Here is a 25,092-nt window from a genome sequence, read left to right as displayed (position 1 = left end):
TTAGATCCAAGTGGGGAGGGACATGCTTTTAATTCCAGCACTTCAGAGGCAGAGGCAGGTGGATCTCTGAGTTTGAGGCTAGCCTGGTCTACAGAGCAAGTCCAAGCACAGCCAAGCTTAGTCAGTGAAAGACAAAAAGCTGGTGAAGGTGTATGCGGGGGGGGGGGGGGGGGGGGGGGGGGGGGGGGGGGGGGGGGGGGGGGGGGGGGGCATGTTTCAATTCCAGCAAGCAGCAGAATTTAGCTTTGGCCACTTGATTCTGGGTTTAGAGTTAAGGGTAGAAGAAAGGAGATATGGAATAAGGCTGCTGAGGCCAGGCATGTGTCAGGGGTGTCCCTGAATGGAGGTCTAGTAGAGAGGCCATGTGTGAAGCTGTGAAGTTGAAGCCTGGACTGTCTTGGAGAACCCAAATGTTAGAGATGCCAGAGTCCTGGGATACCTGCCAAGGAGAGCTGCTAACAGGGAGTGGAACCGGAACAAGAGAAAGACGTGTGCTGCAGTCAACAAAGCGGAATGGAGCTGAAGATCTGGAGAGCGTTTTGACAGCAGACATGGGGATGCAGTTCGGAGTTTGCCCAGCTGGTTTTTGGTCTTGCTTTTGGTCCAGTATTTCCTTGCTATGCTCCTGTCCCTACATTTTGGAATGGTAATGTAAATCCTGTGCTATTGTATGTTGGAAGTGCGTGATCTGCTTTTTATAGGAGATTACAATTAAGAGACTGCATGAATCTCAGAAGTGACTTTGAACTTTAGAACAATGTTCAGACTGTGATAGACTATTGGGACTTTTGGAGTTGGACTAAATAAATTTTGCATTATGATATTGTTATAAGCTTATGGGGGCCAGAGAGTGGAATGTTTTAGTTTGAATGTAATGGGCCCTATGAGATTATGGGGCCCGTAATCTCATTATTAGATGTACTATTAGATGTGGCTTTGTTGGAGTGGGTATGGCCTTTTGGAGAAAGTGTGTCACTGTGGGGGCAGGCCTTGAGGTTTCATATGCTTAGGATATTACCCAGTGTTATCGGTAGACTTCCTGCTGCCTTCTGGTCAAGACATAGCACTCTCAGCTCCAGCAACACATCTGCCTGCACACCGCCTGTCATGATGATAATGGACTGAACCTCTGAAACTGTAAGCAAGCCACCCCATTTAAAAGTTTTCTTTATAAGAATTGCCATGGTCATGGTATCTCTTCACAGCAATAGTAGCCCTAACTAAGACAGGGACCAAATATTCAAATGCCAGAGACTAAAGGAGGATATTTCTCATTCAAACCACAGAGTGGGAACAGACTAGGTAATGCGTGCTGTGTGTAAAAGACCGGGACGCTAAGCAGCCTAATGAGGTTTCCACACAACACTCACTAGGGTCTGGAGGTCACCCTGTGAGATGCACGTGTGCAAAAAGTAGGGATTTAACCAGGGGAGAGACACTAGGGAGGTGAGGGGAAGGGGCATCAAAACCAGCACATCCACCGGTCAAATGGGCATCATACACTGTTTGCCTCATACCTGGTTCCCTCAATAAAGCCTGGCTTTCCTCTGTTGTCCTCTGGCCCTTGATATCCATGGAGACCGAGTCCCTCGTACTGCCTCAGGCATGCAGCTTGTCTCAGGACTGACATGTGCTTCTAGTGCTCAGTTTCTCTGCTTCTGCAGCACTCGGACTGATCTCCATCGGCTCCCATGTCACAGCCTCACAAGCCAGGCTGCCGGAGATTCTTTCATTGCCTGTTTAAAGCTATTCTAGCAGTTCCAGTGTGGAACAGCCTTTGATTATCACGGTCTTTTACACCAGAACACTGTTTAGACCCCTGTCTGCATGCTCGATAACAAGATTTTCCCTTCTCAAAGGTCAGACTTATGGAGTATCTTCAGTTGCTAATGGGTCACTTCCTCCTTATTGTGACCATATTCCCCCAGGGGTCCAGGTTTGGGGGTTCCAGGAGGGGCTCTGTTTACTAGCCCTCTTCCTCTTTTGGCTCCTTAGTCATAGAAAACATTCAATCAACGCCTCCATTTTCCTATCTGTTTTATCCAATATTCCTGCTGAGTCAGAAATGCTAATGCCAAAGCCATGAGACTCATGTCCCTTTCTTACTGTCACCATGCCCCCACATCCCCAGTCTCCCTCTGGACTGTCCTGGTCCTGCCTTGCATGGATCTTTTATTACCACAGCAACTGCTTGCTGATACCTCCATCCCTGGTGTGCTACTCCCAGGGCTTGCAATGCTTGTTGCAGACCTTTGGCAGGTCTCAAACATCTCCATACATCCAGCCAAGACCCTGCCCAGCAGGCAGTCACAGCACTCCATACTGCCTGGAGGAAGCCTGACACCCTGGGATTTCCTGCACTGACCACTCCTGCCCTGCTGGCCACACCTTAGTTACATATCTTGCTAATTTTTGCACTGCCCATGCCTGGACCACTCTTCCCACAAAGCCCTGTAGGAAAATACCACCGTGTCAAAAAGTCCTCCACAAAATACCCTGTTTTAGTGAGGGTTTTTATTACTGTGAAGAGACACCATGGCCACAGCAACTCTTACATATAAAAACATTTAATTGAGGTGGTGGCTTACAGTTTAGAGGTTCAGTCCATTATCATCATGGCATTATTATCATGCATGGCAACGTGCAGGCAGACATGATGGTGACTAGTTCTTGATCGGAAGGGAACAGGAAGTGGACTGTGACACAGAATGAAGTTAAGCAAGAGACCTAGAAGCCTGCCCCCATAGTGACACACTTCCTTTAACAAGGCCATACCTCCCAATAGTGCCATTCTCTGTGAGTTATGGTGGCCAATTAAACAAACTAGCATATAATCCCACCCCAATCACACAACTCCACTTCATCTGCTGGTCTCCTCCTCAGATCAGGGACACCATTGCTCTTCCCCAAATCACCCATGTTGCTGTATCCTGCTGACTATGCCAAGTGTTGCTAAAATGCACTCCCAGGGAACTGTAAGCCACCCTACCTAACCGCTTCTCCCAAGGTCCCAGTGACAAACTGAAGCACAATTCCACCCAAATGCATTGTGAGGAACGAATGAGTTTATTGGGCTTCCTTATAGCACATAGGTGAGGGGTTATTTACAGGAATGGGCACTTCTCCCCTAACTGGCCACAGCTGGAAAGCTCTACCTGACAGAGATCAGAGCACCACCCCACTCTACCCCAGTCTTCCCTGGCCTATACAGCTCAGTCTCAACTTCCGGCCCATCCCCCTGCGACCACATCACCAGCAGCTGCCCTCACCAGGATGGACCATATCCTCCCAAACCAAGGGCCAAAACAAATCTTTGCTCAAGTTGCTTTTTATCACAATGACAAGAACTACAACTACATCACCCAAGCCGCCATTTTATTCTGAGTCTAAGACAAGAAGAAAGGCTCAGGAGAGTGACAAGGACACTGGGCACTGCTATCAGCATGCACCAAGGGGTGCTGCAATGCCATCCCCCTGAACCTAAGCGTTAAGTATAATTTTCAGCCTTCCATGATTCAGTCTTAACCAGCAATGCTACAGGAAACTAGGTATTCAAATGCAATCAGAAGCTCCCCAGAAAACAGGTAAGAATGGGCAAACATCCCAGCAGACCATGCAGAGCACCCACGTGCCAGGAACTTCACCCAAGGTATAGCTAATCCTGACATGAACATCTCACCGTGGAAACTAGAAAGAAGAGTAAATGAGGGAATGAATAAGAAGTGATTCCTAAGGGACGTGCATCAGAATTCCAATATCTGCTGTACCAAGAACTCAGTAGGATGCCACTGGAGACAGTAAGATTATATACAGACAAAAGACATACATACACACACATGGCAAATTTTCCCTTCATGGTACAGCAGCATCCTAACAAATGGGAGTGAAAAAAGTAGTGCTCATTCCCCTAAGTGGATAGGTTCTCTACTACAAAATATATACATGTATTGCTACCTAAATTAGCACACAGGCTCCCGCCAGTGAAACACATGCCTATTGGAACGGGAATTCCTGGGATAAAGAGATGGCTCTGAGGTTAAGAACACGTGCTGTTCTTCCAGAGGACCCAAGTTCAGTTCCTAGCACCCATCAGACAGTTCGTTATCACCTGTAACTCCAGGCTCAAGGGGTCTGGCGCCTCTGCCTCTGTGAGCACACACTCACGTGCACATAGCCACACGCAGACACTCAATTAAAACAAATAAAAATAATTAAAAAAAAACTGGAATGTCTCACTTGGCTAGAAAGGAATAAAATCAAGTAGTCTTCTAAGTCATGCAAAGAGCTATTGCAGCTGGCCTGCCAGGAGCAGCAGGTTAGTCCACGCCTTAGGAAGCAGTGCGTTCAAACAGACTGCACCCCAGAGACTGGAGCAAGCTTCCAGACAAACAGGACCCATGCCACCCCAAGGCTGGGGTCCCCGGGCCACTGATCATGCTGCTGCAAAGTTCTTTGAGGAATTAGGAAACAAGGTAGGGGAGAAAAAATGGAATCGTATCTCCAAGCAACAACTGAATTTTATTTCTGTTTAAACAATAAATACACATGAGTTAGTTTTCCAAACCTTGTCTCCTGAACAAAGGGCTTTAAGTGGCAATAATCTCTCATGATCTTCAGCTGGAATCTTCCAGCACATACCTGCAGCACTGACTGTTTAAGCACCTTGGTACTGACTTTGTTAGACACAAAATAGTACCTACCGGCTACATGGACACCCATGTTCATGATGAGGAAGAATGGAGGCTTTTCACCCACCGAGAAGCTAAGTTTTGATGGCCTTGCCTTCTAAGGTGTCGAACACGTCTTCTAAGCACTTCTGGACACAGTGGAGGAACTCCCGGGCATTGCGTCCTGAGTAAGAGGAGACATTGCAGCCCATCCAGTCATCATGAACAAGATATGCGATGCCAAAGCCATCAGGGACCACAGGGGCGAAGCCACCAATGCTCACTGCTGGGCTGTTCAGAGTGCTCGTGGACAGGATGTTGTGGTTTATCTGCCCGTATGCAGGATCCAGGTACAAATCGGGTAAGGTGATCCCTCTGGCTGTTGCCAGATACCGTAGAGCAAACAAGTGTCGGTCAAAGCCCTGGCCTATCGGAGACAAAATGGAAAGCCAAAGCCTTAGACTCTCCCCAGTGAAGAGGACAGAAGCAAAGCCCCCACCACGGCAGGAACCATTTTCACACAAAAGTGGGACAAGGCTCTTTTCTACCCCTGCACACATGCCTCTAGCTCAGCATAGGGCAGGTCACTCCAGAATGCCTAAAAACTATATTCTCAGCTGTCAATAGACAGGCTAAACACGAGCCTAAGTGAAAGCATGATGCTAAAACACTGATTTGTTACACGCCTGGAATCCCAGAACCTGGGAAGCTGACGTAGGAGAATTGCAAGTTCAAGGGTGGTATGGACAACAATGCAAAAACCATGTTTTAAAAACAAACAAAAGGCCATGCATGGTGACACGCACCTTTAATATCCCAACATTCAGGAGATAGAGGCAGGAAGATCTCTGTGAGTTCAAGGCCAGCCTGTTATACATAGTAAGTTCCAGGACAGCCAGGACTACATAGAGAGGCCCTGTCTCAAAAAACAAACAAACAAGGGCTGGAGCGTTGTCCCAGTTGAGAATTTGTTGTTTTTGCAGAGGACCCAGGTTCAAATCTCAGAATGCACATGGTGGCTCTTAACTGCCTGTAACTCTCTCTTCTGACCTCCACAGACATCAGGAATGTGCATGGTGCACATGCATACATTCAAGTAAAACACTCACACATATAAAGTAATAAATCTAATAAAAAGACTGAATCAGCCAATCAGAGTCAAGATGGTAGGAGAGACGTGAAGAGAACAACGGAATTCACAACCGAAACAAAGCTCAATGGGTAAGGCCCTAGGTTCATTCCTCAACAACAACAACAACACACACACACACACAAAATACACCCATGTTGGGAGCTATGAACCCCCAGATCCTGAATTTCTGGTAAACAATGTATAATGCTTGCAGCTGCTCTGAGCACGAGACCCTCAGAAGTTCCTGATGGCAGGAGAGTGGTTTCTGGTGGGTTTGGCTAGGCTGTGGCTGTCAGTTAAGGATCCCTATATAAGCGGCTCTGGTACACAACAAAGGGGGCATTCCTGTTTCGAGGATGACACGTGTCTCTCTCTGTGAGTCTTTGTGTGTTTCAATCTCCAGTCCCTTGCCTCGTTTACGAACTGTATGGTAGAGCATAGAGCATAGACAGGCGTGGTCCGCTACACACACACACACACACAATACACCTATATACACGCACATACACAACACACCCACATACACACCCACATACACAATACACAAACACATACACACACACACACACACACACACACTGGGTTTGTTCTTCAACAACACACATGCACACAGGTACACAGGGTCGGGGGGGAAGAAAACTGGGGTAAAACTCAAAGTTCCCGTGTAAAAGACTAACTGGGAGGAACAAAGTGGAAAAAGCATCTAGCCGGGGTTTTGATCTCAGCCTTGTATAACACTGGGCCAATGGCTTAGCTTCCTGACTTCAAAACGGAGAAGGAATAACTAGATGTCTTGGGTGCCTCTTAGTCTCAGGGCTCTGTTAAGGGCTACAGAACAGGACTAGGCTATGAGATCCTCTCCAGGACCTGAATTCTTGACCTTAAAACTGTGATGAGTGGACCTGGAGAGGTGGCTCAGTGGCTACGAGCACCAGCTGCTCTTCCAGAGGTCCTGAGTTCAATTCCCAGCAACCACATGGTGGCTCACAACCATCTGTAATGAGATCTGGCGCCCTCTTCTGGCATGCGGGCATACATGGAGGCAGAATGTTGTATACATAATAAATAAATCTTCAAAAAAAAAAATGTGATGAGCTTCTAAGATGACCTATTTACAGAGCCAACACTGCAGCTGAGGGGAAGAAAAAGGGCAGACTTAGAAACCCTAAATTGCCAAAAATGCATCCATGACCAGGAAGGGGCAGGAGAACAACAGCTGAAAGTGACCTGAAATGGGGAGAAAGTTCTCCATAGCTGCTCAGAAGCAGATTCTGATCCCTAGTGGCTGCTCTGGCTGTTCAGACCTATCTAGGGTAGGAAAACAAACAAACCAAACACATTTTGGGAGCTGAGAAGTGGACTGAACCAAGTGATGGGTAGCGATCAGCTGCGGGTGGAATATTAGCGAGGCTCGCAGAAGGCAACAAGACCCAGTGTGCTCCCTGCCCATGCCTCACCCATGGCTGCTTCCTTGGTCAGCTGGCCGTGGTATTTGGAGCACTCTGCCACCATGTGCTGAAGCTCACCCACACTATGCTTGGAGGGCTGCTTGACAAACGCTTCGGAGCACCTCTTTGTGAAGACGGAGGCTGGGCGGATGGTCTCGGTGCGGCCGTGCTTGAAGGCTGCGGTGCTACAGGACTCATAGGTAGCCACTGTCTGGCCATACTGTCGCAGGAAAGCCATCTGGAAGGCCAACTGGGCCACCGCGTCAGGGCTCAGCTTCTGTTTCTTCAAGAATTCCTTGCCACCCCTATGAAACTGAATGGAGTCAATGGTGAGGGTTTTCATGGTGGCATCAAACTTTTCCTTGGCGGTGGTGATGCCAGCCTTCACAGCATCGCTCAGCTTAAAGCTGAGTTTCTGCACAGACACAGAGGAGTTGGTGGCGGCTGGCTGGCTCCGGGGGGTGATGGCAGGGGTCTGAGTGCTGTCTTTGAACACTTCGTTGAAAAACCGAAGCACCGCTACACCATCCCCCCACGCATGCTCAAAGTTGATGGCGGCAGTGCCATCCTTGGCTACGATGAGGTTAAAGGACTTATCAAACCAGCGGTTTGTGCCATCACCATGCAGCATGGTGTGAGACAAATGGGTAACGTCCTTCACCGGGAAGTCATCTAGGCAGAGGCAGAACACAGCAGAGTCCACTTTCTTCAGAGTTTCCTCGTTGCCACCATGTACCAGCTTCTGTCTGAGCTCTGCCCAGACATCTCGGTTCTCACTCGTCAGATATGCCAGGGGGAACTCGGGCACAGGGCTGTTGTCTGAGAGAATGTATTTTAGATGTGCCTGAATTTCTGAGGGGCTCACAATGTTCCCATCTTGATCGAGGACATCAAAGACATAGAAGTTTCCTTTTCTTAGGACCAGGAGGTGTCTGGCCTTTGCATCAGTAAAGAGTTCATCACGGCTGGGTTTGGGTAAACGAGTTGAATTGAAAAGCCGAAAATACTGGGACATATCCAAGGGATACGCATTGACCAGATAGGCTCCATACCAGGACAGAGAGGAAGGAACAAAACGTATGAGTCTTTTGAAGGTATCGGTGTCACTTTTGGCAGGGTTCAAGTGGAATACTTCTGGCTCTAGAAGGCCAGCCCGAAGTGTCTTCAGAAACCGGACAGCGGACACAGTCATGTTGGTTGCCCGGGTGAGCTGGTCGTTATACTCAGATTTCGGGTCCGGATTGAAGGCCATAAATGGATTAAAGTTTAAAACAACGGAGTCTCGAGCAGTTAAATACATATCAAACCAGGGGCCTGAAAAAAGAGAAAACATAAAAGGCTAAGGCAACCCCCAAGAGTAAAATTTAAGAAAGAAAAGAATTCCAGCTCAGGTAGAGGAAACAAACCAACTTCAAGCAGGCGATTGCATTTGGTTGCACAATAAGGTGTGAAAGATTAGTAGGATCGAACAACACAAGGTCTTAGGCTTCCGGATTCTGTCACTCTCCATAATGGTCTGAGGCTCACCCAGGCTGTAGCTGCATCAGTTTTTCTCCTTTTACTACTGAGTAATGCTCCATCATATGGCTATGGCACCTTTACTACTGAGTAACGCTCCATCATATGGCTATGGCATCTTTTGCTTATCCATTCATCAGTTAATGGACATCTGGATGCTTTTCACCATGTAGTTAAGCATGCTATTCCTACGAACTTTTTGTTTTGTTTTGTTTTGTTTTTCGAGACAGGGTTTCTCTGTAGCTTTGGTGCCTGTCCCGGAACTAGCTCTTGTAGACCAGGCTGGCCTCGAACTCCCAGAGATCCACCTGCCTCTGCCTCCCGAGTACTGGGATTAAAGGCGTGCGCCACCACCGCCCGGCTCCTACGAACTTTTATAATCAAGTTTTGTGGGGACATATGTTCTCATTTCTTTTTTAATAATTTATTTAATTTTATTTTATGTGCATTGGTGTGAAGGTATCAGATCCCCTGGAACTGAAGTAACAGACAGTAGTGAGCTGCCATGTGGGTGCTGGGAATGGAACCTGGGTCCTCTGGGAGAGCAACCAGTGCTCTTAGCTACTGAGCCATCTCTTCAGCACCCTGCTCTCATTTCTTTTAAGGATATATAAGCTAGGTTAGGCTCTGCTAAGCCTTTTTAATTTCTTATTTTATTTTACTTTTAATTTTTTTGAGATAGGGTCTCTCTACATAGCTCTAGCTGTTCTGGAATTCACTATGTAGACCAGGCTGGCCTTGAATTTACAGAGATCCACCTGCCTTTACCTCCCAAGTGCTAGGATTAAAGGTGTGTGCCACCATGCCTGGCTTTTTTGAGGAATACCCACGGGCCTATGTAAGAGCTCCAATTCCCACACCCTCAAAAGCAAATGTTAGCTGGGCAGTGGTGGACATACCTTTAATCCTAGCACAGGGGAGGCAGAGGCAGGTGAATCTCTTCAAATCCCTTCAAGTTCAAGGCCAGCCTGGTCTACAGAGCTAGTTTCCCAGGATAGTCAGGGTTAAACAAAGAAACCCTGTTTAAAACAAAACAAACAAACAAAAAACCCACAAAAAAACAACTGTTATTCTGTGTGTATCTTTTTTATGGACCTAGACAGGGTCTCACTCTTGCCATGGCTGACTCAAATTTGCAGTTCTTCAGCCTTCTGGGTAGTTAGTATTACAAAAACTCAAACAAGCCAACATTAAGGTCAAGAGAATGAGGAAAGCCAGGCTGAAAGGATGTCTAGACATCTGGAAATGCCCCAAACAGATGTAAGAAAGTCAATCTCACACTGGCAAGACAAGAAACCATCCAGTTTACACAGCAGGCCTTCCGGAGGACCTGGCTGAAATGCTGTCCTTATATCTCTGCCAACTACGTGGTGATTCCCGCCTCACTCTTGCAAAATACAGACTTTGCTCTCTCCATACAGATAAGCTGGGAGACACAAAACTGAGCTCACAGATTCCCTGGGGAATCTAGTCAGGCATGACCACTAGAGGCACCCAAGACATCAGCTGAACCACAAACAGTACAGTCTAAACTGAGCAGCCCCACCCTCCCCCAGATAACAGCTCACTCATCTGTGAGACAAGGAAAGGTGATGCAGCATCTAAAGAAAGAGGCAAGCAAAAGGGGAAATGAACTTGGAGGAAAGAGATTATAAGGGTAGAAAACTTTAAAAAAATATATAAAAATAAACTTTAAAACAGAAATCTTCACCAAGGACTTGGTAAGACCACCTGCTGCCATACCTGATGACCTGCATGGACCCATGTTGTAGGAGAGCACCAACTCCTATGGCATCTGGATGTGCACACACACACACGCACACACACACACACATGCACACACACACGGTAACTATTAAAATGTTTTTTTTTTAAATATTAACCAAAAAGAATTGGTGGAGCTGAGGCGAGAAGTGAAGGGGAGAGAAGAAATAGAAATTCAACAGAAAAGTTGGAAGATAAAATAAACTTGTAAGACAGTAGAACAAAAGAATAAGAGGTGAAAAATATTAGCGAAATAAGAAAAGGAGAGAACCAGGCTCAGAACATGTACCTCCAAATCAGCACAGAAAGAGAAAAAAAAAAACAAAAGAGGTTTTAAATAGAAGAGAAAAAATAAAATATAGAAAACAACACACTATCCCAAAGTAGAAGAACTTGAATTTCCATAATAGGTTTCAGTCAGTGACACAGCACAAATGAGTAGGAACAGACATACAACAAATACATTATGTGAAATTTCAGAACTCTGGGGACAAAAAAAATTCTAGGAGCTTCCAGAGATACAGAAGAAAAACAGCCAAAAGCTCAAGCTCTGAATAGCATCAGACTCATTAACAGCAACAATGGAAGCTAAAAGATAGTGGAAAACAGCTTTCAAAATTCCGTCATTTCCAGCCCAGCCAAAGCTTGTCCATCAGTCAAGCACTCCGGCAGCTCTAAGACTTTGCCTTCTGTGTTCTGGTCCCAGAAGGAAAGTGCCCGAAAACAGTGAAAGAAAAATCAAGAAAGGAAAATATGAGGTCCAAGAGACCAGAGTTCCAACACAGGAAAAGGCTGCATAGATGGCACGGCTAATGGTAAAGATAAAATACAAAGATAAAAAATGAAAAAGAGGCTTAGAGAGCAGCTTCACCACAGGCCGAGAGTTCACAGATCTGATGGAACAATCTATAAGTCCAGGAACAGACTCCAATAAGATTAAAGTAGCTGGGCAAAGGTGGCTGGTGCATGCCTTTAATCCCAGCATTTGGGAGGCAGAAGTAGGTGGTTTTCTTTGAATTGGCGGCTAGCCTGGTCTACAGGAGCAAGTTCCAGAACAGCCAGCACTACACATAGAGAAATCCTGTCTCAAAAAACAAAAACAAAAATAAGAAGATTAAAGTTGATAGAAAGTGAGGGTGCTCTCATGCACACAGAAGACAGTCTGACAGCTTGGGAGGAGTCAAGAGATAAATGAAGCATATAGAAAACTAAACACCCTTTAATCCCAGCTCTCAGGAGGCAGAAGCAGGCAGATCTCTGTGAGTTCAAGGCTAGCCTGGTTTACAGAGCTAGTTCCAGGACAGTTAGGGCTACACAGAGAAACCCTGTTTCGAAAAACCAAAACAAAAAGAAAAAGAAAAAGGGGAAAAAGAAAGGAAAAGGAAAGAAAGAAAACTAAAGTATGAGATCTGATGTGGGAGTGTCATATATCAATCTGTTGATTTCATTGGTTAAGCAATAAAGGAACTCCTTGGCCCTGATAGGTTAAAAGATAGATGGGAGGAGGAAACAGAATAGAATTCTGGGCGGAAAAGAAAGTGAGACCAGACAACTCTGCTCTCCCAGGATGGACGGAGGCTAGAATCTTCCCGGTAAGCGCACCTTGGGGTGCTTACACGCATTATTAGAAATGGGCTAATCCAGGTGTGAGAATTAGCCTGTAAGGGCTAGAGTTCCTGGGCCAAGCAGTTCTTAAATGAATACAGTTTGTGTGTTGTTATTTCGGGCATGAGCTAGCCAAGTGGCCGGGGTGTTGGGGACACAGCCCCGCCACTCCTATTTCAACAGAGATCATTATAAACCAGAGAAATGAGAAGTTGGCAAAGGAAAAACAGTCCTAGTGGGCCGCATGACCCAGACAACAACAGCACGTACAGGATTATGCCAGCAGGAACAAAGATACAGAGGTGACCAAACTTGTAACTATATTGTGCAGATGAGGGTAAGGGAGTCCGCGTGTGTAAATGATTGCTGGAGTCTAACCTTTGTTAATGGGATGTCAAGAAACAGCCTAAAATGAAATAAAGGGGAGTGATATAAGTGTATAATGTAGAGATACAAGGATCTGAAGAATTAAAGCTGGATGTGTTGACCGTCCAGTCCTCAGGAGGCAGAAGCAGGGGATCATAAATCCAAGGTCAGCTTGGGCTACATCCTGTGTCAATCAATAAATCAATAGTCAAGTGAAAAGTAATAAATTAGAGGGAGTCAGGCAGCTGCTGCTTATCCCAACAAGACTGACAGCACAATCTGATTTTTTAAAAAACTGTATACACACATGAGTCTGCATTCATATGTGTGCACCATACGTGTGCAGAAACCCAAGGAGGTCAGAAGAAGGGGATGGGTCCCCAGGGACTAGGGCTACGAGTAGGTGTGAGCTGCCTCACATGGATAATCATAACCAAACCCAGTTCCTGTACAAGAGCAGTAAGAGCTCATAACTGCTAAGCCATCTCTCTAGCCTCCTATTTGGTTCTTCAAACTGTATGTGTGTACTAGATAAATTATAAACGATGGGCCAAGAAAATGGCTCAGTGGGTAAAGCGCTTGCTCTCAAGCCTGGCAGTCGAAATGGCCCTAGGCGCCCACATGGTAGGAGGAGAGATTTCACTTCTGGAATTTGCCCTCTCACCTCCACATGCATGCTGGGGCACACAAACCCTCGCCAAAAATAAACAAATGTTTAATTTTTAAGAAACTACATTATGACAGCTACTCAAAGCAGAGGCCAACTTGGATTACAAAAAGGATTACAACCTGGATCTCAAAAACATTAAAAATCTTTTTCTTTTCTTTTCTTTTTTTCCTTTTTGTTTTCTCGAGACAGGTTTGGTTTTGTGTGTGTGTGTGTGTGTGTGTGTGTGTCCTGGAACTAGCTCTGTAGATCAGACCCGCCTTAAACCCACTTGCCTCTGCCTCCCAAGTGCGGGAATTAAAGACAAGACATGCACTACCACCATTCAGTCAATAAAACATTTTTTAATTAAAAAAAAAAAACCTAAATTTTAAAAACGTGTAAGAATAGGGGTGGACACCACTAACATTAAATGGAGGACAAAGAGAACTTTGGTTTAAAAAACTAGCCTGGACCACAAAGGAAGTGTCTGCCAGTAACAAAATGTAATGACAACATGGCGGAAGAGTGCTGGAGTTCTGGGAGCCAGGTGCAGGCAGGTTGGCTGAAGCATGATTTGCATCAGAGAGTTACTGAGATGAGGCTTTGGGGGACAGGTAGGCCAGGGAAGGAACAGAATGACCCTAACGACAACAGGACTGACTCTCATCGTTTTCAGGGCAAAGACCCAATTAAGTTCTGTCTCAACCCTCTGTAGAGCGAAGACAAGCCGCTGGTCTTGAGCATGGACGCCAGCCAGCACCATCTTAACCTCACACAGGGCCTTCCTCCACGTACTTCAGGAAGGGGAGGAGCTGAGAAGATGCCTGGGGGGGGCCCGATGGCACCCCGCTCCCTACCCACCTGAGATGTAGCTGGTGTGCTTATTCTGTTTGTCCTGGGCAAGCAGATGCTCATGCAGTTCCTTCCCAGCGCCGTTTTCAAAACTCTTACAAAATTCTTCTGTTTTCCTGCAATGTCCAAAAAAAGAGATAAAACCAGTGGGGAATACATGATTTTTGGGTTCCTGGCCAGGAATTCACAGTCTGAGTCCCCAACAGAATATCCCAGAACCTGGGAATAGATAAGGAAGTTTCTGAGGAGAACACAGATCAGCCTAAGGTGAACACACCTAGGGAACCGGGAAGATCAAAAGTGAAGAACACTAGCCCTCTCCAGCACGTGGCTCTGACAGGCCTTGTCCTTCTCCCTCATTCCCTCTGCCTTGCTGAGAACCCTTAGATGACACTCCTAAAGCTAGACCCCAAGGTCTATTCCCTAATTTAGCCACTTCCTTCTCCTGAGGCTGACCACAAAGGTCCAGCTATCAAAGTATTCAAGTCCAGTTATCAAAAGCCTCCTTTGGCTCACCTAATCAACATGCCCAGTTAAAATTAAACATCACATCCTAACACGGGTTTCCCCTTTTCCCCGTATAAACTGCCATTTTCCTGTGTGCCACATCTGTCTCCTCTCTATGAAGAGGCAGTCCTTTGTCCCTCTGCCCCTCTCCCTTGTCCCCTTTCCCTTCTCCCTCATCCTCTACCTCCTGTCTTGGTCTCTTATTCCCTGCCCTTTGTCCTTCTGGGGCAAATACATCTCCTTGGTGGTAAGAACTTGCTTGGCCTTGGGGGTCCTGAACTGATACGTTTCCTTTCAAAATGTCCCTCCCAAAGCCACCTGTCCACGAGGAGGTGGTGTGGCGTGGGGAAAAGCTTTGGGGTCAGAAGGAGCCAAGTTTGAGCCCCAGCTTTACCACATTCAAACTGGGAGACTTTAGACACGTTACCTAATCTCTCCAGGTCTCAGTTTCTACCTGCAGAAAAGAGAGATAATGATGCCATCTCGAGGACTTAAAAGCCATAGAGCTTAGGACTTAGGGTAGAGGAAAACATGATGCAGTAACTGGAAGCCACATTAAGAGAAACAGTAGGCGATGATTTCAAAGCAGAGGCTAGACTATGAACAATTCATCTGTTTCTTTCACTGTGCAGTCAAGGGCTCTGTGACTCTAAAGACCATACCAGTAATCTCAGAAAATTCCCAGTGTGGGAAACAGCACGGATCACACTAGGCTACAAGGCTTTGCTGCAGTCCACATTCTAACAATGCCTAAGGTTCGCTTCAGAGTCCATGCCATGCTGGCTTCCTAAGAACACTCTAACAATAGGATTTTACCACAGGAGCTGGTGCACGCCTTTGATACCAGCACTCTGGAGGCAGAGGCAGGCAGACCTCTGTGAGTTCAAGACCAGCCTGGTCTACACAGTGAGTTCAGGACATCCAGGACTCTGTACAAAGACCCTTAATCAAACAACAACAAAAACAAACAGAAAACCCCAGGGTTTTATTCTCTGGGAGTCCTGGAGGCTGGAAGCACAAAACCAAGGTGTCAACAAGATGGTGTTCTCTCTGCAGACCACGGAACAGAATCTGTTCCAGGCCCTTCTCTTGACTTCTGGTGTTGGGAACAATCCTTGCTGTTCTTGGCTTGTGGACACAATACTCCAATCTCTACTTGAGTCCTTCATGGCTGTCACTGGTTCACCTCTGATATCAGCTGGTTGGATTAGAGACTTGCCCAATCCCAGAAGAAACTCATTTAAACTAATTACATCTTCAACAAACTGATTTCCATATAAGGTCACATTCTGAGGTTCTAAAAGGGTAGGCTTGGGGCACAGTAAACGTCTTCAGCAAGCAGGCTCAGGTCCACCATGCAGTCTTTTATGGACCTTCCTCCCCAGCACACAGGCCCCTTTGGATATGATCAGTACCAGCCAGCTTGGCAGATATGCCTTCCAAGATAAATCACAAACATGCCATTCGATCTTATAAGCCACCTCCTGCTGAGTCTAGTTAGAGGGGCTCTCACCCCAGCTTGCTTAGGCCTTTGTGAATGAAGACCCAGTTCCTGAACTTGCAAATATATAAACCAGGTTCTAGGTTCTGGAGGTCTTGTCAGGTCACAGAGGTCCCTTGAAGTTTGGTCTGTGACCACTACTTGCTAGCCTCCCATGAATGCTGCCTGCTAGAAATGGTTCCCGGGATTCTCAGTGTTTACCTGAACTGGTTTTCATCCAGGAGAGGCTTCTGTGCACTGAGGTATCTTCTCATGGTGTCTTCAAGTTTGGGGATGGGCAGCCTGGGGGGAAAGCAAGGTCAGTGTGAGGCTGACAGTACGGGAAGACACCAAGAAGTGATACAAGCCAACTAGTAAAGCAGGTACTAAGAAATTCATTCCCCTTAAAAACAAACAAACAAATAAACAAAAAACCAAAAAGGAAAAGCCAGTAAGTAAGAAGACAAAACTGATGGATGGGCTGGGACACGGGTCAGTGGTCGAGCACTTCCCTAGCAAGCATGAGGTCCTAAGTTGACCCCAGCAACCAGTAAATAAACGAGCAATAACAGAACTGAGGAGTTTACTGCTGCATCAACGGTCAAGTGTATTCTAAGTACTGTAAAATATTTTAGTGATAATAACAGATGCAAAAGGGGAAAAGAGGCTTCCCAAGCATTCCTGTTTCTGGGTCATGGCTATAGTAACTGCTAACACTGTGTGTACAGCACTAAAACCTATCCTTTGATGGCACATACATTCCCTACCCAGGATGCAAAGAAAAGAAGCTTTACTTGTAAAACATTCTTGTGCATTTCACAAGACAGAAGTAAAAGACAGAAAAGACGCTGGCATGATGGCGCACGCTTTTAATCCCAGCACCTGGGAGGCAGAGGCAGGCGGATCTTTGAGTTCAAGGCCAGCCTAGACTAAATACAGAGTTCTAGGACAGCCAGGGCAACACGGAGAATCCCTGTCTCAGTCCAGTATGGAGGCTACATACATCGAAAGGTAGAAACTGACACTACGCCATGCCCAGCACCGGCATCCAATCAGGAATCACCATGTTCTCAAGCAGCAACAAGGGCGCCCTCTGCTGCCTCACTCACTAGCAGTCCCCAGTCATGGCTATGATGGCGAGGATACTGGTCCATGGTGAAATGAAAAGCAGACAGCATGGCCTCTTCTCCCCCATTTCAATAGTTTTATTAACACAATAATAGCTTACTTTACTTCTACCAAGATGAGATTAACAGTTATGCTTATATATAAAATACTGAACTGTATCAGTCATTCAGGAAAACTGAACCATTGTCCACGAAGCATAGCTCAATTTATGATATATTACACTGCATTCAATTATTTTTGAATGCATGTTTACCTACAACTTAATAACAAAAACGAATACAAATTATTATAGCCATTATGAACTTAGATACTCCAAGTAACCATTCAGGCACTGACTTTTACAGGAAGTTCCAAATACCACCTCAACTGCTCATAGCTACAAAACGTACTACTTATATTGCTTAGGCTTTAACACCAGAGGTATTAAGGAAAGCTTTTCCTTCTTTTTAAGGAAAATCAGAGACAGCAGTGATTTCTTAAAAACAACCCTTAATAAAAACTTCTGAATGATCAATTCTTTCAATTCTGGCCTGACTGAACTTTCTTTGGCGCAATAAAGACATTTTCAGAGTAATGACTATTTTGACTTACTAATTGCATAATATAAGAGCTTTTTGTTGCTGTGCTGAAAGTCCTAAGCAAAATAAATTAGAGGAAGAGAGACTTGTTTGGGCTCGCTCCAGGAGTGCTCCCGGGATAGACCCTGACTTGGAACATCTGCCGGTTTCTGCACTGAATAAACACTCTCGCCAGGGCCAGGCCAGCCGCCAGCATGGTGTACTTGAGTATGAAGTCACCAACCTGGTAATGCTATCTTAGAGAGAAGACCCTTTCCAGTCCACCCAGCCTTAGTCTGCTTTATGCTGTTACAGCAATACAAGGCGATGTGATGTCACTTACAAAGAGAAACTTCTGACACTCTAGAGGCTGGGGAGTTTGAGAAGGCTTGACTTTTCTTATTATTCAGAGTCAGGATCTCACCATATAGCCCTAGGCGGCCTAGAACTCACAGAGATCCACCTGCCTCTACCTCCAAGTGCCGAGATTAAAGGTGTGCATCCCTGCACCTGGCAGAAAACTAGACTCTTGAAGGTCATCTGCCTGACAGAAGGTAGCAACACAGGGTCCACAAAAGGCCACATCTGCTTCATCACTGTTTTAACTCACGACAACCCTCCTGCCTCAGTCTCCCAAGTGCAGAGGTGAGCCACCATGCCACTTCAAACAGTATTATAACAAAGTTAGTCTCTCAAGAATAGCCTCCTCCCAGAAAAGGAACCTACTCTCCTGGGTTTACCTCTACCAGATTTAGTGGCAGGAGCCAGCAAGAGAGCTCAGTGAGTAAAGGCATCTACTGCCACTCCTAATGAGCTGGATTTGATCCTCAGGGACCTGCAATTGTCCTCTGACCTCCACACAACCACCACAGCACAGGAATGCCCATGTAGCACAGGCGTGCACTTGTGTTTATACACACAAATAAGTAGTTTTATTTTTTTTAGTTTAGTGGCAGTTCTTACTTATTTTTCTCCTCGCCAGACTGTGAGACCATTAATGGATGCTTGAAATTGTTATCATATAGAAGATACAGTTAAAAACTCTGTCCCCATGGGGCTGGAGAGATGGCTCAGTGGTTAAGAGCATTGCCTGCTCTTCCAAAGGTCCTGAGTTCAATTCCCGGCAACCACATGGTGGCTCACAACCATCTGTAATGAGGTCTGGTGCCCTCTTCTGGCCTGCAGACATACACACAGACAGAATATTGTATACATAGTAAATAAATAAATAAATAAATAAATAAATAAATAAATATTAAAAAAAAAAAAAACCTCTGTCCCCTAATCCCAGGGGTTTTGACATCATCTATCTTTCTTCCCCCATCTCCCCTCACCCTAAGCATTCACGTCTTCTCTGGACTGTATATATCCCAACCGTTTATTACTCTAACTGGACCATTTCAGCCTTTACAGATCCTCCAGGCAGGAATAAGAGCGAAACTGAGAGCAGCATGCTCTTGGCAACTGTGTTCATTCTCTTTAGACATAGCATGGCATGCTGGAGAACGTACGAATGTTGACAGTCGACAATCCCGATTTCGAACATTAAGTCACCCTCCAGAAGGACGATCAAGGGACACAGTGGGTGTCAGGCAGGGTGGGATGTGTCGAATTAATGGCAGAGTTTGAGGGGGAAGGGGGAAGAAATGAATTCAACAGTGGTGATGGTTGTGAATATGCCAAAAATTATATACTTGGAACAGTGAATTCTGGGCTGGCAAGATGACTCAGTCAAGAAACTGCTTGCTTAACAAGCGTGAGGACATGAGTTTGAGCCCCAGAACCCATTTTTTTTTCTTTCCAATATAGGGTTTCTCTGTGTAATATCCCTGGTTGTTCTGGATCTCGCTTTGTAGACCAGACTGGCCTCGAATGCACAGTGATCCAACTGCCCCTGCCTCCAGAGGGCTGGGATTAAAGGCGTGCGCCACCACCACCCAGCTCCTAATGACTGTTTTTAATTGTCAACTTGACACATTCGAGTCACAAGGGAGTAATTTCAATGAGAAACTGAGTTGGGCTGGTCTTCAGGCACGCCTGTGAGGAATTTTCTTAGTCTGGTTAAGTGCAGTGGAAGACCCACCCTGAGTGTGGATTTATGGCCTCCTGAAAGAGGTTTGGGTGTAAGCTATGGCTCACGTGCTGGCTGCCTCTCTGCAACCCCGAGGAGGAAACCTGCTTGAGAATGAAGTCACACAAACGGAGAGGTCAGCAAGAAGGCGGAACTGCACCGTGTGGATCCTTGAATCTGTGTGAGCTCATAGATCTCGAGTTACCTGAGCCAGTTTAACTGGACTTTCCACAACATGTACAAAGACCCTTATTATAACAATTTTCTTTTTATAGAGTGTTCACCAACCATTCTTCCGGTAACACGATCAAGATGGAGAACACTTTGGTCTCTAGGTACCACCCTGGTTTCCTCCACACTGCTCAAGAAACACCAGTGGCTGCCAGTACACAGCAGTTCCTTTGGCTTCTGTGGGTGATTCACCAGGCCTCAGAAGAGGTAAAGCCAGGGCCTGGAGAGATACTCGCAGCAATTTTATCTTAGTATTGTCCTGTTCCACCCAGCCCCATCTAATAGTCATTTGCCCTAATAAAGGCGAAGGGAAAATGCTACGCAGATTTTCTTCATGGGTAAGCTACCGAGTCACCTGCTCTCAAACCTGGTCTGCCTCCCAAGAGCAGGGACATTGGCATTCTTCCTACAGGAACACAGCTCTAAGGCCTTCCCTGCATACGGGACCTAGTTATAGCTGGGACAGTGTTCTCAAGACTCAGTTAGGAGTAAAGTTATTCTGGAAGTCAAGAAGACTGGCCTGGAAGACATGCCTTTGGGGCTCACAAATTATTTTCTACCCGTTACCCTAGTGGCCAGGTAAACCCTGCCTCTCCTGCCTCTCTGCCCATCTTGTGCTGAACGCCTGCTATCACTGGAGGTGGTTAAAAGAAAAGCGACAAAATTTGTTATGAATCAACTGTAGATCTAATACAGGCAGGTGGGAGCTGCTGGATGTGGATGCTGGGAGTCGAACTCAGGTCCTCTGGGAGAGCAGCATGCACTCTTATCCACTGAGCCATAAGTTACAGACATCTTAGTATATACAGAAACAACAAAACCAACAACACTCGAAAAAAAACCAAGCAAATGATAATCAAGGGCTCCTACTAGAAAGAGTCCAAGGCGAGTGAGGCTAGAGGAAGCAGTGACGAGAGGAACAGATTGGGGAGTGGCAATGACCCCCATCCCTGGCATCGCATCTCAAGGGCCTCTAAACAACAGCCCAAAGACCTGCCATTCACCTCACAGATGACTGTGGCAGTTACGGAATCTGAAACAAAGTTCCACCAGAGGTCAAGGGCAGGGTTCCTTGCCAAGTGTGACAGTCAAAGAGAAGGCATTTTACTAGCCCAGATTTGCTGACACAGAAGGCATCTCCTCTAACTCCACTCTCGATGAGGCACCAGGAAGTTTGGCTGCTTGCTCCACGGGGGAGGGAGGGGGAGTAGTAATAATGTGTTCTTTTGGGTTTTGTGGGTTTTTAATTTTTTTTTTTTTTTTAAGACAGGTTCTCACTATCTCTCTCTGTCCTGGAACTCTCTACATAGATCAGGCTGGCCTTGAGCTCAGCCGGCCTCCACCTTCTGAGTGCTGGGATTAAAGGCACTGTCCACTACACCTGACTAGTAACACTTCCAGGACCTTACAGATGTTTTTGCTGTGGGCGGAACTAAGTTATCTTGAACATCCCTAACAGTTTTCTAACTCCAATCTGCCAACAATCCATCTGATCTTAAACCTGGGTGAGGCTCAAGCCTCAGAGTCTAACTATCTGACTCAGCCAATGAAAACTGGCCCTCCCGAGTCCTCACCTTTCCCCTACATACTGGTGCAGCGGCACACAGGCTGGTCAGGAGAGGCCAGGTCACACCCCTCAGCCCACAACTGCAAAGACCCTTTCTCTTCCCCCCAGCCTCCTGCTGAGTTCAGATACCCTCGCTGCAGTTTGTCATACAGGGTTGCACATTGCATGCTCTGCTGAGACAGCGCGGTGGGCAGATGGCACCCGGGTAAATACCTGCTGGGTGTGGGGGAGATCACAAACCCCACAACAGGGGATAATACCGTGGGGCAATGCTTGTCTTTTCCTGGATGGAGCAGGAAGCCCTGACCTCCAGCTCCTGGACAGGAGGACCCCTGGTAGCTGGGCCAGAAGGGCAGTGAGAAGCGATTTTGAGACAGGTTTGGCGCTTGGTTCGGGAAATAAACAGTGAGTGCAGAGAAGACAGTTTAGGTTTGGCTGAGAGTAAAGGCAATTCCTATTATTGAGTCGATCTGACAACCCAGATCATAGCTGAGAGATCAAAGAAGAAACTCGACACCAGATGATTTAAGGAAGTACTGACTATGGGGGAGAGGGACACTTATTGGGGCTGTTTTGATAGGTCAGGCAGTCTGGATGAGGTATTGGGGACCGCCCAAAGGGGTGCTGAGGAAGGGTCCGTGGGGATGGAAAGTTTCTAGGTTAGGGCTGACCTTAGAAGTTAGGACGGGGAGTGGAAATTGATAAAGGTGTGCTTGCAATGATGGAGCTCTTACAGCGCAGGGTACTGGGAGAGGAGTGGGCAGAGAGGTCTCAGCAAGGGGCAAAGAGGCGAATAGTGGAAACTGACCTGAGGGTGACCAGTGTTAGGAATTAGCTACACAGTTGTTAGGCGGTAAAGTGTGAGCGGCTCTGGAAAACTGTCTGAAAGATGAATGGCCTTGGAGTTTGTAGGATCTAAGATGAAACTTGTAGACGGAAGAATTGCGGAAGGGACCTTAAGGTTTCTGAGTCTTCTGAGCCAGGGAATTCTCAAAGTCTCCGACTTTCCAAACCAGGGAACATGACAGCCTATGGGCGGGAGGTCGGGGAGGCGGGGGCGGGGTGGGGAGAGGAAGCGGTGGGGAGGAAGAGTTCAGTGCAAGTCGGAAGTGCCAGGAGGCTGGGCTCACCTGGGCAGGCTATCCTGGTAGTGCATGGTGGGCACGATGCTGTGCTGCAGGTACTCGGCAGGCCCCGAGCTGGCACTCAGGGCCCGACTAGGGGCTCCCAGAACAGGCGCGGGGCCGCGGGGCCAGGCGCGCAGCAGGAGGCGCGGCATCATCGTCCCGGGCGGCAACGGCGGCTCGGGAACGCGGCGGCTGAGGGAGTTCCTAAGCAAGCAGGCCGCTGCCCTCAAGGCCGGGGACACAGAGTCGCGAACTTAACGTCCAGTTAGTTCATCTCTGCCCACACGGGCACTTCCGGGCACAGACAGGAGGCGGCGCGAAGATGGTCACGCCCACGCACATTGTGGGCCCGCCTACGAGTGGGCACCACCCACCCGAGCAGGAAGCCGGCCCTAGACACTGAGTCTGGCTTCTTCTTATGGGGCAGCTTGGAAGCAATCCTTTCCTTTCACAGAAGTGGAAAGAAATCAGAGCCAGATCAAAAGAAACACTGAAACCTCTCATCTGGCAGACCTAAACTGGTCAAGGCTTGATCTCCAGAGACCGAGAACATTCCAAACCTTTATGTCTTCTAAGAACACGATCAACACATTCCCCACGGTTCTAGATTTACCGAATAGCTATACTTATTTCACCAATGTAATTTGGTAGGCAAAATATTTCGTTCATACTAGGTCCACGTGGTGTTGCCCGAGCTTGAACTCTCTGGCTGTGGGTTCCTGAACTTGTGTATACACTGAGCTCTTCCAAAACAAAAGTGAGCACATCTCGAGCCCCATGGTTGTCACTATGGCATAGCGAGTAGGCAGATGGCTGGGGGCGGGGGGAGGGACACGACCATGTGTCACCTGGAGATGAGTGGTGGAGGTGTTGACAGATAAGTGTAAAGCAGACTTGATGTGGGTGGTTTGGGGTTTGTTTACATAGTGAAAGGGCTGGAGGCCCCTGTCCTCCAGCTACTCTTGGAGCCTCACTCAATTCCTCCAGCTGGGCTGTCCCTGAAGTACCCCAGCTAATCTTCCTTCTGTAATTTAAGGCACACTTGTCTCATGCCCCAGAGCGCTTCTGCTGTCCCCTTCTTTCTTGTGTAGCTCTTGTCTTTCCTTCAAAATCCTATCCTAGGGCCTGGAGCGATGGCTCAAAGGTTAAGAGAGCTTGCTGCTCTTCCAGAGAATCAGAGTTCAATTCCCAGCAAGCACATTAAGAGACCCATAGCCACCAGTTTCAGGAGACTGGGTGCACCTTCTTCTGGCTTCCTTGGGTACCTGAACACATATGGCTTGCACACACACACACACACACACACACACACACACACGGGCGGGGGTCCCCTTCTAGCTCATTCTGTATCTTGTCTGTATAATAGTCCTAAATTACAAACCTGGCAGTAGTAACAAAAATAATGAAATCATGACAATGTGAGGGCTAGCTAGTGTTTACTGTGCTTGCTATTGGTCAGCATTTAACTTGTTTTAGTTTTTTTTTTTTTTTTTTCGAGACAAGGTTTCTCTGTGGCTTTGGAGCCTGTCCTGGCACTAGCTCTGTAGACCAGGGCTGGTCTCGAACTCACAGAGATCCGCCTGCCTCTGCCTCCCGAGTGCTGGGATTAAAGGCTTGCGCCACCGTCGCCCGGCTTGTTTTAGTTTTTTGAGACAGGATCTCTCTATGTAGTCCTGGATGTTCTAGAACTTGCTATGTAGACCAGGCTGGCCTTGAGTACTGAGATTAAAGGCTTGCATCATCACATGCCCTGCCAGCACTTAGTTTTCTTAAAACCCTAACATGGAAAACAAGGTTCCATATCTAAGTTTACTGCCTTTCATGATCTCATTTTTATTTCCTTCTGTCAAATACGCTCTCCTCCCTGAGTGAACTCAAGACTATCCCAGTGTGTAGAGCATTGGGTCACTTTTATTCTGTGTTCTAAGCTAATAGATTCTTTAACTCCATCCCACCTTCACTTCCTACAGAGACACCTTCCTGCTCTTCTTTTTCTGTTTGTATCTGCACATGTATGTGGATGCACATGGAGGCCAGAGGTTCACCTCAGATATCCTGTCTCAGAAGCCAGGCACTGTGGAGTTTCTGAGGCAGGCTCTCTCACTGGCCTGGGGCTTGCCAAGCAAAAAGCTTGGGTGAATCCAGGGATCCACCCATCCCTGCCTCCCCAGCTCTGGGATCACTAGGACACCACCGTGCTCAGCTTTCCTTCCTGCTCTGGACCAATCATCCTGGGCTCCCGCATCAGGCAACACGTGCCTGGGATGTCTGCTTCATGTCCCACCCGCCTTTGCTGTGCCTCTTGTTGGTCCTCGCCATGGTCAGTTGATGACAGGGAGTAAAAGCTCAACAAACATCAGCTAGTGAATAAATTGGAATTATCCAGAGATCAGAGTTAGAAAGCATTCCGGGCCCCAGGCCAG

The 25,092-nt window shown here is 47.0% G+C and overlaps 1 protein-coding gene across 1 annotated transcript; it reads right to left on the bottom strand.

Annotated features, from left to right (window-relative positions):
- Window positions 1-4,499: 4,499 nt before the first annotated feature.
- Window positions 4,500-22,975, bottom strand: Cpt2 (carnitine palmitoyltransferase 2). The gene is made up of 5 exons (XM_050136308.1): window positions 22,673-22,975; window positions 16,211-16,291; window positions 14,011-14,117; window positions 7,257-8,561; window positions 4,500-5,094 (listed from the first exon to the last, which is right to left on the bottom strand). Exons 1-5 carry the CDS (start codon window positions 22,822-22,824, stop codon window positions 4,763-4,765), a joined length of 1,977 nt encoding a protein of 658 aa, XP_049992265.1. The 5' UTR covers window positions 22,825-22,975; the 3' UTR covers window positions 4,500-4,762.
- Window positions 22,976-25,092: the final 2,117 nt, after the last annotated feature.

This window comes from Alexandromys fortis, unplaced genomic scaffold, assembly GCF_014885135.2.
Source record: "Alexandromys fortis isolate MF-2015 unplaced genomic scaffold, M_Fortis_MF-2015_v1.1 scaffold_13, whole genome shotgun sequence".
NCBI classification, from domain to species: domain Eukaryota; kingdom Metazoa; phylum Chordata; class Mammalia; order Rodentia; family Cricetidae; genus Alexandromys; species Alexandromys fortis.
This window is presented reverse-complemented; position numbering and strand designations above follow the sequence as displayed.